This window comes from Leptosomus discolor, chromosome 4, assembly GCF_034619465.1.
Source record: "Leptosomus discolor isolate bLepDis1 chromosome 4, bLepDis1.hap2, whole genome shotgun sequence".
NCBI lineage: Eukaryota > Metazoa > Chordata > Aves > Leptosomiformes > Leptosomidae > Leptosomus > Leptosomus discolor.
This window is the reverse complement of record NC_141394.1, coordinates 33,253,852-33,271,773: the sequence shown is the minus strand read 5'-3', so window position 1 is coordinate 33,271,773 and position 17,922 is coordinate 33,253,852. Positions and strand designations below refer to the sequence as shown.

Below are 17,922 nucleotides of genomic sequence, written 5' to 3'. Positions count from 1 at the left end.
TCGCCGGGCCCCCACACCGGCCCCAGCCCTGCCCGCCGTCTCACCGCGCCCCGGGCCTTCCCACCGCCACCATCACCGGCGTTCTCGCTAAAGGCGCCTGACAGCGGGCACGGGGGGTGCCCCCGCCGAGCTGATGGACTGTCATTTTCTTCGTTATGCTCAAACTTTTTACTCTCACGCGCTTTGATTTCATGAAAAAAATTGTGTGCAGCTGTAGCGTCTTGGTTATTGCCAAATTACTCGGGTCCTCGTCCAATGTTTTATCTGAATAACTTTTTTTTTTGAGGGGGGGGGGTTAATATTTTAACGAACCTTTTTCCCCTCTCAGAGTAAAGAACAAAAACCTAATGAAATCAACACATAGGACCAAAGTGAGTGGGTGTGGGTACCAATTCCCATTACTTTCTTCTGCTAAAAGACTGCCATCAGTCATCAGTTTTCAGACTTCAGAAACTTCATGAAAAATAACAAATACAACAAAGACTGTTTGTTTTTTAATAAAAATTATGAAGTTATAAATGTGTCAGAGGGTGAAGGTGGCTATCACTTTGTATAACAACACCAACATAGCAGAATTTGGACTTCAAACACAAACAGAAGGTAAACCGCAGGTGTGAGATACAACCAGCAATGCCAGCTCAGTGCAACTAGTTTGGTGCTGGACAATGGAGCCTCTTTTCACAGAGTAGTCCAAGGTACATGACAGGAATACTCTGAAGGGCTATTGAGTAATCTGGTGACATCTCTTCAAGAGGAATGACAACCACATTAAAGAGAAAAAAACAATTAATACTTAAAATACTCTTTTATTAGAGTATTTTTTATTAAACACAGAACTCAAGATTGCTATTCAAAATTTTTATCGTTCAAAGTTTTTCCCTCTAGAAGGATGGTAACGCTATCTCAGTGCATATCATACGGAAGGATCATACCTCTCGAGTGCGTAGCTCATAAACCAGAGCAATGCTGCACGTACTCGGTGCGCAAGCAAAAGGAGGTAACGCTGTAATGCAATTAACATACAAAAAATGCACCGCCAGTACACACACGGTCAGCTCTATGGCCAGTGACGCAGGGAGTAGTATCACATGGAGAAGTAGGCTTAGCAGCACAGGAATGAAAAAGAAAACATGGTTCCCGACCCCAAAAAAGGAGTCAGTAACAGATTCAGAAGACTTGTACAAGCCCTAAGCGTTTCTTCTTTGCAAGGACTGCAGAGGACTGCAAAACCAGCCGCTCGTTTGGAAGATTCTCCTGAAGCATCCGTCGTGCTGGGGGCAGGGATGCAGAAGTCTCACTGAAAAAGGCGATGAAGCGAGGATGCTCCAGCCCTGAGGCGCCTCCGAATACCACCGTCGCGGGCAGTCTGGGTAGCACGCACTTACAGCTGAAAGGCCATCTGCTGTGGGCTGGCTGCTGCGCTAGGGTCTTGGCACCAATTTGTTCCCCTACCAGCACAGATAAAACGGAGCTCTTATTTTATACACAGGACACTAACAAAGCAGCGTGTGCAGCGTGTAGCTCGCTACACCGCCACTGCCCCTACATGATGGTATCGGTTCCTTGAGCATATTGTGTAAGTAACTGCCGCCACCATCAAGGCTTCAAATATCCAAGCTTTACACTTTGTTTACATCTGCGCACAAGTGCTACAGCAAAGACCTGCAATTCTGTGCCTTTTCACACTGCTCCACTGTTACACAAGATGTAAGCAATCGTCAGCTTTTAATTATGCACAGTAAGTTGCCTAGATTTTTTTTTTAAAGAACTGAACAAAAATGTAGTTTAGAAGCGTGTTTAGTCAAATTTATCATTGTATGTGGTACAATTAAACCTGGTTAACTTGCATCATCCACCGTCTCGTGATGCAATGTCTAATGGCAGATTTCTTTAAACGAAAAATCCAGACAATTGAGAGGTATGCAGAAAACTTGTCATAAATATTTGAAGCTACATGTACAATCTTACAGAACACAAGCTACAGATACAGACATAACATTATATCTTATTAACCAATAGTGCATAAGAACTTAAAAACAGTCAGTGAAATCAGTTCAGACAGTGACTTCCAGAAAAGTCATGCCTCAACTGCATTGTGTGAAGGGGAAAAAAAGAAAAAATAAAAATCATTCTTAGGCAAGTTTAACACAAAGTTTTAATCTACATTTGAAAAGCTGTTTTATTATTATAATATATATATTACGTATAAAATAAATTAAAAAGGGGAAGGAGGAAATAGCTTTGTATATGCTTCAAATTAACATAGACCAGTAGTTCCATAAATGAACTTTTTACCATCTTTGTGGTAACAAGTTGACATAAAAGTTCAAAAGCATACAATACTTATAAATAGAAAGAGTTTAAAAGATATTTTTTTTTAAAAATGGAATTTAAACGTCATTTTCCCTTCCCCTACAATACACTTTAGTTTTGTATGTCATAGCATCAGTACATTTACAGAGTATTTGAATGTCACATCCACGCACAAATTGATAACAAAGCAGGTAGAAGTGCTAGCGGTGTTAAAATTTAGGACTTTTCCCCTCAGCCTTCTCCTGAAACGAAGGCCACCAACATTCATCACCCAGTTTGAGGTATGAGCAGAAGAAAAATCTGCAACTAGTACTTCCCGCCCCGCCTTGCCTCAGCTGAAATACAGCAACAATCTATTGATCCGGCAATTGACAGTGGTGGTGCACAATCTCTAACCTCCACTCAGCTTGTATAGAAGTTAAACACTATGTAAAAAAAGTTATTTTGAAACATAGTATTAATGCTTAACTTAAAAAAAACACCAACAAAACAAAACAAAAAAAAACAAAACAAAACAAAAATACCCCAACACTTTAAATCTTTGAAACTATGTTTGAATGTTCTTGTTCCAGATTTAAAGCTTCACATAAACACCGGCCAGAAGGATGACAATTTTAAACCAAGAGAGCACCTAAAAACATACCATAGGTAAAAATGAAATCAATTATCTCTCCACTTCATAAAAATGTGGAAACTCTGTCAGCAACAGCAGTACGCTCAGAACGAACAAGGTGAAAAGGAGCATCTACAATACTCAAGAGGCTTGCTACGCTACTTCTCTTTATTGCCCATTCTCTCATTTGTATGGATGGCCACTGCGTGACAAGATGCCTGTGATAATTCTCTGATCTTCCTCTCACCACTGCTGCCAGCTGAAGTCGTCATTGCTGCCAAAGACCAAGAAAAATCCTAGGATCGTGGCAAAGATGACTGTATTCCCCGTGAGAACAAGTGCACACGCGCCCCAGTAAATCTGTGAACGAGGGGAATTTAGTTAGACACATTTTGAACAGAATACTGACAGGATAGAAGGTAACATCCTGATGTCACATCATAGACAAAGATCAGCAACAGGTCCGTGAGGCAAGAAGGTGGTAGCTCATTATTTGTGGTTACACCAAGCGGGCTGGGTTTCCCCCATCAAAAATCGATGAATTTGCATTTAGCCAAGAAGCACTGCAAGCTTCTCCTAGCTGAGCTCAAAGTGCTGGCTAGCAGGCATAGCTCTTTTGCTGTAACATCCAAAAATAGCAAAGTAAGGCCAGGCAACAGCATCAAACACATCTGCAGCCCAGCTACACTCGCTAACCATGCTCTAAGACATTTTAAACATACATCTAAGGATGCAGGTCTTCAATAAGCCAGCAGATATCCCAGTAACAAAAAAGGAGGTGAATGATTCCCAGGGAAAAGGGTGTGAGGCATTCAAACTGACCGTCTGAGCTGTTCCTGCCTAAAGAGATTTTATGAAAGGGCATGCCGTGGTTTTTCACTTAGCAGTACTCTCTGAATTGATACGAACAAGGTCATCTTTTAAAGGATTTTAGTGAAAAGCCGTATACTAGGAAAGATGTAATGACAACTCAGAAGTTTAAAAAATAACACCAATATCATTTACAGTGAGTGCAAAAATGCGTGGTTTATTCACGCTTCTTTAGCCCAACTATTCCACAAATTACTTTCAAAGTATTCTATACACCTTCTACATTTGGTTACTTGCCTGTTATGTTTTCACACTATTTTCTACCTCATTTTCCCTACATTGCATACAGGCTGCTCGGGTTTACTCCATGACGACATGAAGCAATTGGAAATCATGACATTCTGCCACGCTTCCATTCCTAGTATTAGTTTTTCTTGCCAGAAGAACTCTTATTCCATTTCTACTGCAAACACCTTCAGTACGTATTTACAAGAGCTGCTTAGCGCATGACAGCTTTACCTTCAGTAAGAAAACCATAAAGAACAAAGTTTTCTAGGAAAAAAAAAAAAATCATAGATTGAAATACTACTAACCAGTTCTGCTCTCGCAAACACTATCGGTAGCCCAAATGCCGAGACAACAATGCCTGTTGTAAGGAATATTGCTAGCTCCTTGCAGGCATTACTGGTAGCATCTGTGTCATCTACTAATCTTCTTGCTATGCAGTACGGGATAGGAGAAAGGATGTAAAAAAACAGAACAAACAGTGGCCAATACTGGCTGAAAAAGAAAGGAGAAGAAAAGTAAAGTTAACTTGACTTAATTCCTGTTCTTGAAACTAACGCAAGACATTTTCCCCATTCAGTACCCACATTCGGAAAAGACAGACACAAGCCCAGAGAAAGCAAATCCTTCGCTCTGGAACAAGCTGACATTAATCCAAGGGACCACGTTCGTGCGCGGCTTCAGCTGACCTCAGCAGCAGCAGCACAGAGCTCACTAACAGGATAGTCATAAAGCAAGATTTCACTAAGCAAGCCTGAATCTAATGCCACCTCAAGATGAGGTGAGCTCTGCAGTTTAACCCGTCAGCTTTACTGAAGAACTGCAGAGATACCTTTGTAGAGCCTTCACGTCATTCTGCCTGTAAGCTTTTGGTGCACATACGAGGAGGAGAGTGTTGTTCTCAGCCAAGACTCAGCTGCCATGCGGCACCGAGACTTTTTTTTTTAAGTCTGAACCCAACCAACAAAAACCTACAAAAAGTGCACCGTCATATTTGGCAGGCTTTTCTTTTACTGCTTGCAGCTCGCCAGACTAGATTTCTCAGACACACCAATGCAGCCGCATGTTGTTTCAATAAAACTTTATTGCATTGTTTGCAGGGTTACTGCATAACTATCTTAAGGGTTTGTGTCGCCAACCCTAGCTTTGTAACAAAAGAATGCTGGCATAAGGAAGCTAGTGAGGTATGTAGAATCGCAATTCACAACCACTAACAGGACTATCAACAGAGTATGTGGTATTTATTTAACATTAAATAAGCTGATTTAAAATATTTTCTGTAAAGTCAATATTCACTTGCAAAGGATCAACCTTCTGAACTTTTCGGCCTACTACTTTCTATCTCCTGGAACTGAGATAGGAATCAATAGACCGAAAGTACAGACAGCGGCTGCAATTGTTCCTGGCACGGCGTCACCAAGCGGGGTACACAGCCAAGGGCCCACCTGGCAGCCACCAACAGCCCAGCTACCACTAAGCAGCCGGGAAAATGCAAACACTTCCCCGGTAACACACGCTCGCTGTCTACTTCAGGAGAGGCTGTCTGCTTGCCAGCCACAGAGGAACAACATCGGAGACCCGTCAGGATGGTGCAATCTACTACAGCCTGCGGCTAGGCCTGGCAATTTAATTTTTGTACCTTCACCTGTACGGTGAATTAACTCCTGGATGGTCTTTTTTTCCCCCCGCACCAATCTTCTGGACAAAACCCTCCCCCCCAAACCCCTCCTACACACAGAGGACTTATCAGTCCATAATTATGAAAGCCGAACTGCTCTGGAGTTACTGGCACACAAAAGGAAACTAAGAACAGGAAGAGAGTGCACGTTACTTGTACTGGGGAAGGGCACATCCGAGCATCAAGAACATCAGTCCGACTGCTCCCCCAAAGGACAGGCTGATCAGGGCTACAACGAGAACACCAATCGACAACAGGTGAAGGGTCCGACGCGCCGCAGAGCACACACCGACCGCAGCCCTCCAGCACCGCGACCGAGGCTCTGCCACGGCGAGCGTCCAGGCTGGCGCCAGGCCGCGCCGCTCCCCCGCTGCCGAAGCAGAGCTCCCACCGCCCCCCTCGGGCCCGGGCGGCGGCAGGCGGGCAGCCCCCCGGCAAGCCCCGCTCCTCTCCTGAGCGCGGCGGGCGGCTCAGGGCAGCCCCGGACGCCCGGCAGCGGCTCCCGGCCATCGCCCCCCGACTCGAGGAGGGCCGCCCAGTCCCCTCACCGCCCCTCCCTGCGACGGCCACCCTGCACTCGCACGGCCGGCCAGGCCCCCCGCGAGGTGCGGCCCCATCGGCGGAGGCCCCAAGGCCGCCCGGCCCAGACCGGCCCGGCGTACCTTTGATGCCGGCCATGGCGCCGCGCGTCCCGCGAGCCGCACAGACTGAGAGGCGCCCGCCGGGAAGCGGAACTAGCGCCGCCGGGAGTCGCTTCCGAAAGGGGAGCACGCAGGCGCCGAGCGCGGCGCCCCGCGCCGCGCCGCCGCCCGCCCCGTCCCGCCCCGGCCACATGACGCGCGCCATGTGATGCGCGCGTGAAGGGCCCACAGCGCCAGCTCCACCCCCTCCCCGAAGCGCGGGAAGCTGCCGCGCCGCCCCGCCCCGCCCCGCCCCGCTCCGCTCCGCTCCACTCCCTCGCCGCCCATTGGCCCTGATGTCTACTCGGGCGGGGCTTCAGCGCGGCCCCGCCGTGCGCATGCTCCTGTTCAGGCCCCGCTCCTTCCGGTAGGCTCAACCATTGAGAGGCGCTGCGCCGGGAGGAGAGGCTTGACTCACCGTAGGGCTGTCATGGTGGCTGCCGCGGTCCCTGCGCTCTTCTTCCTCCTCCTCTGCGTTGCCGTGGGCCCCGCGCGGTGCTGGGACCAGCCGGGTGAGATCCATGGGGCTGGGCATGTCTCCTCTGGGCCCCCCCCCCCCCCCCCCCCCGCAGCTGAAGGAGCCTGGAGCCCCTCCGCTGCCCCTCCGCTTCCGCTGTCACCGTGGCGGCCGGGCCGGGACGCGGCGTAACGCTGCCGGGTTACTGGCGGCCTGGTACGGGGGAGGGGGCGGGCAGGGGCCTGCGCCAGGAAGGCCTTTTTGGCCTGGGCTCCCTTTAAGTGGGCTTGTGCCGCAGTCACAACCCCGCTGCGCGGCCAGGGGTGGCTGTACGCTCCGAGGGGGATGACCCAGAGCCCCCGCCGGAGGAAACAGGAACCCCGCTGTATTCCCCTCTGCGTGCCTGGCGCTTCTTGACGCTTCTTAGCGCTTCGGCTCTCGAAGAAGCACGCTATGGCGTCCTTTGTGTTGCCAGCCGTTTCCTGAAAGGAGGCCCTTGTGGGTAAGGGGAGCGCGCCCGGACAAACGCTGACCTTCGCACTACCTGTTTCAGGGAGGGTTCTGCTGAGGGAGGTGCAGGCACTCACTCTCCACAGAGGTCGATACACGACATCCCGGCGGACAGCGGCGGTCCCTCAGTTACAGTGCACAGGAGGCGCTGCGGGGTGTTCCCGTGTCCCTGAGGTGGTTCAGTGTTACAACAAAGGTTGGGATGGCTATGATGTACAGGTAACTGTTTAAAACTTGTTAAACGTTTAATGATATAATTTTCTCTCAAACTGGGTAGCTTCTGAAGGAGAAAGGAGTAATGGATTAGGATGTCAGTTCGCTTTTTGCTTGTGGTTTAACCCCAGCCGGCGATTAAGCTCCACCCAGCTTCTTACTCACCCTTCCCCCAGTGGGACGGGGGAGAGAACTGGGGAGGCGGGGGGGAGTAAAACTCGTGGGTTGAGATAAAGACAGTTAAATAGGACAGAAGAGGAAGGGAAAATAATAATCGTAATAAAAGAACATACAGTATACAGAAGTGATGCACGGTACAATTACCCACCACCCAGTTACCGATGCCCAGCCAATCCCCGAGCTGCAGCGTCCCCTGGCCAACTCCGCCCAGTTTATGTAATGGGCGTGACGTCGTATGGTATAGAATACCCCTTTGGCTCGTTTGTTCTGGCTGTGTCCCCTCCCAGCTTCATGTGCACTCCCTGCCCTGCAGTATGACAAGCTAAGACGTCCTTAGTATAATCATGGCTTAGCAACAACTAAAATATCGGTGTGTTATCAACGTTATTGTCATCCTAAAGCCAGAACACAGCATTATGCCAGCCACTGGGAAGAAAATTAACTTTATTCCAGCTGAAACTAGGACATTGTTAGAGGACCTTTGCCAACTAAAACTTAACATAGATACTTTTTGGGTTTGGATTTTCCAGAGCTGCTCTAGGTTTATCTTTGACGTATCCCTGAAGACTCTTAATGTAAAAACACTGTATAGCAGCAAAACTTCATTGGTTTTGGTTAAAATGTTGCACGGCTTTATAAAGTCAGTCGTGTGAATCCCAGAGGATGCTCTTGCTTTGGTATTGCTGTGTGGATTTCCAATTTTTATTAGAGTAGAAAGAGCTATAATTATTTGCATCACTTCAGCCCTACCTTTTAAAAAATTAATGTCACACTTAATGTGACAACTTCTTGCATGTTAGTATGTCAGTACTAGTAAGTAAATAGTCGTATGTTACTGTTTTGTTAGCTATTACCTAGGCTTCTGCCAATAGATTAACCAGAAATCAAGGATGAAGATAACTGTTAAAACTGATATGGTATTGTTAACATATGGTCAAGTTTGAATTGGCAGTTAGTGCTGCTGTCCTGAATTAATTTAGAAACTACGTGGGTTTTTTTTTTTTCTCCCAAAACACGTGTCGCTTGTAGTTAGGGGTGATACCTAAGTTCAGGTAACTCAAAGAAATGTGAGACAGGAATCTGCATATGTTCAACTGCAGAATTGCAATCAGGTGTTGTGTTTGTGTCAATGCCTAATGATGTCTGTCCCAATTTCTTTTTATTTCTCTGTGGACACAAGTGGAATCAGATGCACTGGATTTCAGGCTTCCATATTATGTCTTTGTAGCTGCTGTCTGGTTTACATGGGGCAGGCATTTATTAAGTAACTGTTGCACAGGATACAGATTATTTTTAGAAGTGTTCTTATATCTAAAGAAGAGATACTTGAAAAACTGGCTCAGTGAAGAGATGATCTTCCAGAGTTGTAGCTCTTCCGTGTTCTGAAAGGTGGGATTTTTTTTAATTATTAGGATTTTAAAAAACATTTTTAGTTAACTTCAAGTTCCTATTCCTTTTCAAAATAAGAGTGCTCAGAAATTTCATACCCTGTGACCCCCTAGATGGCTTGTTAGCAATTACAGCTTTACTTCGGAGCATATTTGGGGAAACAGAGAGGTGTGCTCATCTCTGGAGCAGGAGGCTTTACTTCGTATTGTGTTTATTTTTTCAGTGGCAGTGCAAAGCAGACTTGGAAAACGCCTACCGTTTTGGGCAAATCGAAGTGAGCTGTGAAGGCTACGATTATCCGGATGATCCTTACATCTTAAGAGGCTCCTGTAGTTTGCTGTTCAGGCTAGAGCTGACTGAGGAGGGTGAAAGGAAAGTGAAGAACTCTGGGAGCTTTGGCTCTAGCTACTATCAGCCAAGGAAGGATTCTTCTGATTCTGGTGCTGGAGCAATTGTTATAATTGTTCTTCTGGCTCTTGCTTTTGGAGTATACAAGCTCTTCCTCAGCAACCAGCAGCCTCAGCAGAGTTTTGGTGACAGCGATGGGTTCAGAAGGCCTTCCTGGCAGAGTCAGCAGGCACCTCCTCCTCCTGGTTTTAAGTCCAGCTTCACAGGTAGGGCTCTAAGCCATTTATAGTACTCAAAAGAGCAAGCAGGATTGTACTGGTTTATCTGCAGTAAGCGCAGGTGGGATAGGCTGAAAACCAAGGCATTGGCAGTTGACTGTGGTGAATTGCTGCAGAGCCTGCAGCCAGCTTTGCATTCGGTTCTTTGTTCAAAAGTGAACCTAAGAACTTGGTTTCCCACAGGCTTTCGGTGCGGGCTGTGCAGCAAGCTGCCCTTTCAACCTTTGAAAATCCATCTCCCCATGCTCTGCAAGCATTCTTTTTGTACTCTGTGAAATAGGAGGATTGTGACAGAGAAGAATGATTTTCATAGGCAGGCTGGCAGAGAGAATAGTCTCACACAGGCAGAAACAAACTTATGCCAAAGAAGCGCTTTGAAACTTTACAGAAGGGTCTTTCAGCTGTTGGGCTACCTGACCCCTGGCTTCATTCACAGCACGGTGGTGGAGTTGAGTGTCACGTACCAGTCCTCTGTTTAACAGGTCCTTCAGTGTAGTCCCAGCAGTTGAAAGATTTGGTTCCCACAGCAGTGTTAGTGAACTATCCTTAGGGGTGCAGCACCTCGATCTCATGTGCCGCCTTTCATCTGAGGTTGGGAATGGTGTAAGCAGTGGCAAGGCTGCTGCTCAGAAAAAGTGTGCTTTTTCTTTTCACAGAAAACTGGTGGCTTCTCTCACTTAATGAATGCTCTGCCTTAGATGGTCGAGGTCTCTAAGGGAAATAAACATTCACCTGGTGTCTGACCAACTCATTTAACCATGTTGACATATGAGGTGCTCACAGCACTGGAACTCAAATTGTATTCTGACAAGTTCTGTAATCTCCATCTTTTTTTTTTTTGTGAGATAGAGAAGAGGTTCTATCAAGTAAATAAACAGCAAGGATTAAGTTTAAGTTTACTTAGTCAAAAGCTTATCCTTTAGTAATGCTTGTTAGTGCTTTCTGCCAGGTTTGCTCAAGCCGCTTGGCCAACAGAGGGTGCCAGTGTAACTCTTTTGGGTACCCTAGTGCAGGGCATGCAAAGCAGAAACTTCCAGATGTACCTGCAGCAGGTAATTAAAGAGATTCTGCTTCTGTATGACTAGTGGCTTTGCAAATCGGTTTCCATGTAGTTATTTCAGACTTCAGACAGTCTGTCTATGCATGTGCATCTGTGACCTGGTGTGGGCGTGCCACTTGGCACTGGCGTTGTTGTGGTAGTTACTAACAACCCTGCTGCTAAGATCTGGCTCTGTCATAGTGGGCACAGGTAAAAGAGCAAAGAGTTACTTTCTTTTTTTTTCTGTCCTGTTCCTTGTCAGTTAATTGCACCAATGCATTTTTCATTGCGGGGGTCTGAAATCCAGCAAGGGTAGGCCTTGAAAATGTGCGTTCTTGATGATTACTAAAAATTGAGACACTTAAAGTGCACATTTGGAGCCATATAAGGCTTAATTTATGGCATTTTTAATGACAAGTATCAATGATTTCTTCCTAGATATAAGGAGGAATACTGCTTGAATGTGAGGCCAGCTTAAAAATATTAAGTGTTTTGCTACTTCATGCATTTAGTGTCTGCCTTAAATTTTGTCAGCGGCACAAAAAGCACATCTCTGTGTATGTCCGTGTGTTCCAGGAATCTATTAGTCTTTGAAAACCTGGACAGTAATGAAAAGCAGTGCTGTTAACTTATTGCTGTTAATATTTAATTTGCCTCATTTAAAATCCATGCAGAATGTGTCCTGTGAAACTTGTTTGGCTAGCCTATCTTCATTAAATTCTACTTTTTCTGTTAGTGCTTTGACATGATCCTTAATGTTTACTCTGGGTATTTGAACAAAAAATGGCTCTGTTTTCTGAGTCACTGTTCGGCCATGGTGCTTTTGAACAAATGAGTTGGTTCATCTCCCTGACTAACATAATTTTTACAGTAAATTAAGTACTATCTTTTGTTCCAAATCAGCATAGTTTAATGGGTATATCATCCCAATGAGAGCTTATTTTTATCCCAACGCATTCAAAATGAAGTCCAACACCAAATCCAATGTAGACTTAAACTGATTATTTAAATTATTTTTTTAATCTTCCATGGGTTCAAATAATCCACACCAGTTTGAAGACAAACCAGGCCCTGTATAACTTTTACATAAAATTCCCTAGTCCACTTGTTCAGGTGCGCATATTTCAGGGAGACCCTAATGTTATTTTTAGTCTTCACCTTTTACACTTCCAGATATATAGATATATAAACTGGTTTAGCTTATTCTTGCATCTGTTTTTCGCTAGACAGAAAAATTATTCTGCTTTGGTTTTGCATTTTCTCTTTTTATTTCTAAATGGAAAATACTTGGTTCTGAGGCAGAACCTTATGTTGTGCAGGTCACGTAAAAAATTCGTGACCAGCCCCCCCCCCCCCACTTGATATGCTTGCAGTTTCATCAAGGTATTTGTCAAGCTTGGTGACTCATGCATAATAAAAACTTTGCAATGTGATTGCAGTTAGCATGTCTTCTGATAACAAATACCAGACCGGGATTACCAGAAACAATACAAAGTCATGTTAGCCCTTAGACTGAGCCACAGTTACTCAAAATGTGCAGCTGTTCTGAGTGAGATTAGGAGCTGTGGGTTTTAGTGGTTAGTTCACTGTTTGGTCTTCCATACTTGATTTCTGTTCCTGTGTCTGCTTCTGGCCTGCTGTGTGACCTTGAGCAGATTATTCTTTCTTCATTTCCTTTTCTATTTTTAATCTAACTTGTCTGTTTATAAATCTGCAGGCAGGGACTCTGGCATGTCGTGCAAACTTCAGGGCTGTGAGATTGTGTAAGCTAATTTTAATGTAAAACTTTTTTTTAGTTTTTGTTTCTATGTGTTTTCCTGCTATCCAAACTGTGAGGCCTTTCAAATTAAGCTTGCTCAAGAATCTGCTGAAATCAGGAGGAGTTTAATGTCTAATTTTCCATTATCTTTAACAGAGGAGAGTCTTGTTACAACAGCTGGCCTGAGAATTAGGTGCAACTGACTGATTTGTTTTCCATTTTCATTTTGTTTAAGAAGGCAACAGATTTGGGACTCATTCCAGTCATGGAACCAATTCAGGACCAGGATTTTGGACTGGATTAGGAGCAGGAGGCTTGCTAGGCTACTTGACTGGCAGTCACAGGTAAAACATGCATGCTATCAGATTTTAAGTGTTTAAGCCTTCAGGGGGTATGCCATATGCTATGTTTACATTTTTCTAGGCTTTCAGGCCTGTATCATTCGAGCTATAAAATCCTGCCTCTAGAACAATTTTGAGGAGCAATCTATACTTCCAGCAGCAGGGACATTTTAAACATGTTTCTGGGGAAGAACAACAGGGAGGACTCGGGTACTTCATTCTGCTTTAGCTCATTGCTCTGACGTGGCATGATGGCCTGCAAATGTAAAATGAGCATTTAAACAATCCATCTGCAGACTGCCTTAAAACACAGATAGTAATATTAAGCATAAAACCATCTGTAGATAGGTTTCTTGTATCTGTGTCATCTCATCTAACATCAGTCTGGATGGCAGCTGTTCTTCTGTGATACTTAGTGTGGTCAGATTAAACAGCCTTTTCAATCTACACACTCCTAATGGCCCATGTATGAAAATCCAAGAGGTGTGATTTTTTTTTTTCTTTTTTTTTTTTTTTTTTCCAAAGGACTTGTAGGTCATACATAAGTTCCATTTTGGAAAAACATGACACAAACAGCATTCAAAAGCAGTTTCCGTGCTGGAGTAAACATCTGTTGGTCATATTTGCTAAAGCACTTTTAAACATTTAAAATGCATCATTTTTAGATAAATAGTTTAAAGGGAGCAATTGCTGCAATTTTAGGCTTCACTAGAGAAAGTATGTGACTCCTGCAGGGAATCTTTAGAGCCCCAAGCAGTTTCCTCTATTTATCAAACAACTTAATCAAGCCTAATCCTGTAGGAATGCAGTAATATAACAGATTAAGTAAAACTACATATGGGGTTTTTATATTGAAAATTTGGGAGTAAGATCTTGTGGACGGGACTGTGTTAAAGCACCTTCCTCTGTTATAAAGGTGTTTTTGGCAATGACAAAAGCCTTATCAGGTTTGCCTGTTTGTTAAGGAAGTAGAAGCTTGGCATGTAAGAAAATTGCCAAAGTGTTCAATGAGCTGTCTTGATCTCATAGTCAAGTACGATAAAACTGAGATGGTGATGCCATCAACAGTAGAAATTGTCTATAAATTCAGTTTGAGTAGAGCTTTAGAGGTTGAAAGGTCATATCTTGGATTAAAGATCTTTTCCAACCAAAATGACTCTGAGTCTATGATTGTGTTTTGTTTTATTAACCCTGCTAAGAATTCTTGAAAGGTATAATGTATTAAACGTTTTAGTGGCTTGATACATGACCCTTGTGTTTAAGCATTGTATTTATATATTATCTACATATGGGTTGGTTCCTTGATTTTCACACACACCCCCCATTTCAGTAGATGCCTCTTATTGTTCGAGATCAGAGGCCTAACTGAATATTTAAGTCCAAATAAATGAACAAGCTTCCTAACTTCGGTTTCTTTTCTTTTAAAACAGTCTCTGGTCCACTATTATTCTGGGTTTTTTCAGTCATTTGAAATGATGTGACTGAAAATGTGGTGTCAGAAAGTGGGAAATGGCTATTGGTAAATTTCTACAGCAGGAAATCCTATATCTGTAGAAGCAAGACATTTAAATCAGTGAGTCAGAGGTCACAATATGTTAGTCTTACTGGTACAACCTTTTCAAATTAATTAACAGAGAAATGTCATCTTCTCTCTTACATAGCTGGGACATAGGTGTTGCCAAAATGCATTAAAGCTTTAGGTGTCAGATCTACTTTCTTGTAGAAAGAATCTAAGGTCAGAATTTCAGAGGGAAAAACTTCCTCACTTGGAATTGTTAGAATTGCTTATCTTGAAGAATGAGGTTTAATTTCCTTTTGAAAGTCTACAAGTGTTATTGTGACAACACTGGATAGCCTTGCTCTAAACACGTTAACTATATTAAATAGAGGAATTTCCAGCTTTGAAACAATTGCCTGTTTGCAGTTTTCCCTCAAGAGATGCAGTCCCCTTGTTTGGAATGGTAACTTCTTAATTTTTCATAAGGTCACTAACGAAGCCTTCCTTCTACTCTGTTTCTCATCAGAGCACAGCCACGTTCCCCATATTACAGTATGTGGACAGATCCCACAGCTGCACCTCCAATGAATGGGCAGTCAGGCAATTCCACACAAGGTAGCAGTTCAGGAACAAGAACTGCTTCTGGTAAGGCAAAAGACCTTTTAATCTCCTGAAGTTGAGAACTTATCAAAAATACACAGATGTTAGTTGAGGTTCAGCAAGCAGTCTTTGGTTTATTTTACTAATTGGTGCAGGTGGGCATGTAACGATGTCCCTTATGTCTGTTTTCTGTGGAAGCAGGGCACCGTTGTGGGGTATGACACTCCCCACAGTCCTACGGCAGGCATGCTACCACCAGTATTGGGTTTGTCTGCATCTGCAAGGTGCGGTAGTTTAAGGCTTTCCCCTTTGGTGTGCACTGCGTGTGCCCTTCTTTAGCGAACATGTACAAACATGATTTCTTTGTAGAAAGCAGGTTGTCTAATATGCAAGAATAGAATGTTTTTTCAGGGCAGTCAGCCCACAGTTGCTTGCTGTTCTACTTTATGTGACTATGTTTAACTTGCCTCGTTTGCTACCTTTAGGTTTTCTAGAACCAGGGAGCCCAGTGGAAAGGCTATGGTGGAGCTGACAATTTTTTTTTTCTTTGCAGGCTTTGGGAGTACAAAAAGAAGATGAAATCCTTAACATTATTACATCTGAGTGATTGAACTAAATCTTCCTGTGTACTAGTGCTTTTTTTTATTAGTAATAGGCTTCAGAAGTAGATATGAAGAGGTGTGAAAGACTAGGCAAAGAATTCGTCTCTTTCCATGTGGAAATGTGGACTCTCACTCTTGTTTAGGGTATCACAGGTGCTGGAACATCCACCACTTTGAAACAGCAGCTTCTCATAAGGTACAAAATAATTTCATCCAAGTTAAGAATGATGTTACAGTGCTTATATATCTGTCTCTACTTGAGGGATCGTGGCAATGGTAGCCTTACCAAATTTTCAAACTAAGTAGCTTGCTCATGTTCTGGGCTTAATTTCATTTAATCCAGAACTTCTGAATTTTTTTCTTGTTCTTGGTGGTCCAGCATCTGAAAGGCCTGGTACATGAATCCACCTGATATCTAAGGGGTGCTGCTCCTTGAAGCTGCTTTTGTTTGTCTTTGTAAAATTCGTGTGAACATTACTGTAAGTGCAGTCAGCTGCTCAGATGAGTGTTGGGGTTTTCCTTTAGTGGAAAAGAGCGAAACTATATATATAGGGAGCCTAATGTTAACATAATGTTTATATCTATACTATGTGACTATTGGAGCCAAAATTTGCAGATTTGACGATGCTCCATGTTTTAGGGTTTCTCCTAGCGGTTGTGCAAACCTGGGTGATTTTGTGTATAAATTATGGAGAAAAAAAAAATTAAATGAGACAAGGTGGTCCTTCTCTGGTTTGGACCTTTTTCTGGAAGACTGAGGTCACTTAAATTCAGTTGGCTGCAGATACTTTGCCCACATTGAGGGTCCAGACTTTTCTTTTTATAGTAGATGTTAGCAATGCGGTGAAAACTTCTGCTGTGAACAGTCGGTCCTGCTGGATGACCTGTCCAGGAGACAGTAAACCAAAGGTGCTCATTGCAAAAAGAAAGGGAGTTAATCCAAAGCTGGTAGTATCTCTAGCAGGCCTTGAGACTAAGCATAGGAAGGAAATTCAGTGTCTAATGGGGTGTAATCTTTCCCTTAAAAACAAAGTGCTGTCAAAGAGTGGGAAGCAGAGGGGCCTTGCTTTGCTCTGTGATGGTATTTTGGGGCTCTGAGAAGTGTCATATAGTTCCTGTGTGATTGACTGTGTGCTAGGAGAGGCATTACTGGAAAAAAAAGGAGAGATTTTTCAGGATTTGAGGGGAAGGGGAGAGGGAAGGAGTGAAAAATGGGCTGCTTGACCACCAGGTCTTCTCCAGAGGCCATCCCAATACAGTGTGGAATCGTGTGTGAGTGTGCATGCACAGCTTTTCTATGCTGGCAGCAGTCCGAGGAGCATAGCTTTCCTCCTTGTGTGTCTGGGAATTGATGTAAACTGTTGCAGCAAAAGCAAAGCACTGTTTGCTGACACAAGCTGCATCTCCACAAGGAGATTTATCAGGTATGGTTAGTCTAGGAAGGGGACTTCAGTGTTACTCAACAAAAAGCAGCTGTGTCTATTCATGAGTACAGAAGTAATTTGCTCAGATGATAATGTCTGTGTCCAGTTCATGGCTTAAGCAACAACAGCAAAAAAAGCCCAACATATAAATCTTTCAGAAGTCAACAGAAGCTATGGAAAAGTGCAGAGCTTCCACTGAAAACGTGGGAATCATGATAAAACTGATAACTTGTGGATAAAGTAGTGGCTTGCTGCTCAGAGCTGCTTGAGGACGGGGGGAAAATATCTTCATTAATAGCCTGCTTTATCAACTTAGAAATGGACATGGCAAAGACCTTACTATCAGCCTACTAGAAAGTTTTATGAAGAGAAGTATATGGTAATTCTTTTTCTTTTTGACTAAATACAGCAAAACTGTATTTTAAATGTCGAGTTCTTACTTATTTCTGAGTGTTTCAGGTTGAAACTTACCATTGTCAATACTCTTTGCCAGCTAATTCCATAACAATGAAACTGGATTTTTGATGTGTAGTTTGAACCTGAAGTTGTTCTCAGATTATGACATGTTATGAAATGTTTTAGACAATGTTTTCCTTTGTATTTGTAGTTTCTGTATTAAATGTGATTTGATGCATAAACCTAATGAATTACCATAGTTTCTGAATCTGTTTGCAGGATATTTTTGCCCTTCCCTTTGATAATGTAATGAAATAAGTTAATAAGGAGTATTTTTTGTCTGTAAAGCACTGTCTTCAGGCCTGTGCGAATGGCACTGTCTGTTTTTTCAGGGTTTGTGGTGTCTCATAATCCACTTCTCTGGTGGTGTAATAATGTCCTTTACCCCCAGCCGCCGCGCTGGTAAGCTGTATAGTGTTTCAATAAAATAAAACAATACTGGGAATAGA

The 17,922-nt window shown here is 43.7% G+C and overlaps 2 protein-coding genes across 2 annotated transcripts; one reads left to right on the top strand and one right to left on the bottom strand.

Annotated features, from left to right (window-relative positions):
• Window positions 1-790: 790 nt before the first annotated feature.
• LEPROTL1 (leptin receptor overlapping transcript like 1) lies at window positions 791-6,427 on the bottom strand. Its single transcript, XM_086464373.1, has 4 exons — window positions 6,362-6,427; window positions 5,853-5,928; window positions 4,330-4,516; window positions 791-3,286 (listed from the first exon to the last, which is right to left on the bottom strand). Exons 1-4 carry the CDS (start codon window positions 6,375-6,377, stop codon window positions 3,170-3,172), a joined length of 396 nt encoding a protein of 131 aa, XP_086320499.1. The 5' UTR covers window positions 6,378-6,427; the 3' UTR covers window positions 791-3,169.
• On the top strand, window positions 6,376-17,922 carry SARAF (store-operated calcium entry associated regulatory factor). Its single transcript, XM_086464801.1, has 7 exons — window positions 6,376-6,538; window positions 6,751-6,891; window positions 7,390-7,565; window positions 9,352-9,742; window positions 12,788-12,896; window positions 14,918-15,036; window positions 15,545-17,922. Exons 1-7 carry the CDS (start codon window positions 6,376-6,378, stop codon window positions 15,568-15,570), a joined length of 1,125 nt encoding a protein of 374 aa, XP_086320927.1. The 3' UTR covers window positions 15,571-17,922.

Bases quoted from the DNA above. Each gene is read 5' to 3' on its own strand.
- SARAF (XM_086464801.1), top strand. From the start codon at position 6,376: ATGGCGCCGCGCGTCCCGCGAGCCGCACAGACTGAGAGGCGCCCGCCG. The intron at 6,892-7,389 runs GTGAGATCCATG...TACCTGTTTCAG, and splicing joins GCGGTGCTGGGACCAGCCGG to GGAGGGTTCTGCTGAGGGAG. The intron at 12,897-14,917 runs GTAAAACATGCA...GTTTCTCATCAG, and splicing joins TACTTGACTGGCAGTCACAG to AGCACAGCCACGTTCCCCAT.
- LEPROTL1 (XM_086464373.1), bottom strand. The intron at 4,517-5,852 runs GTAACGTGCACT...TTTCTTTTTCAG, and splicing joins TGTGCCCTTCCCCAGTACAA to CCAGTATTGGCCACTGTTTG. The intron at 3,287-4,329 runs GTTAGTAGTATT...CCTCGTTCACAG, and splicing joins TGTTTGCGAGAGCAGAACTG to ATTTACTGGGGCGCGTGTGC.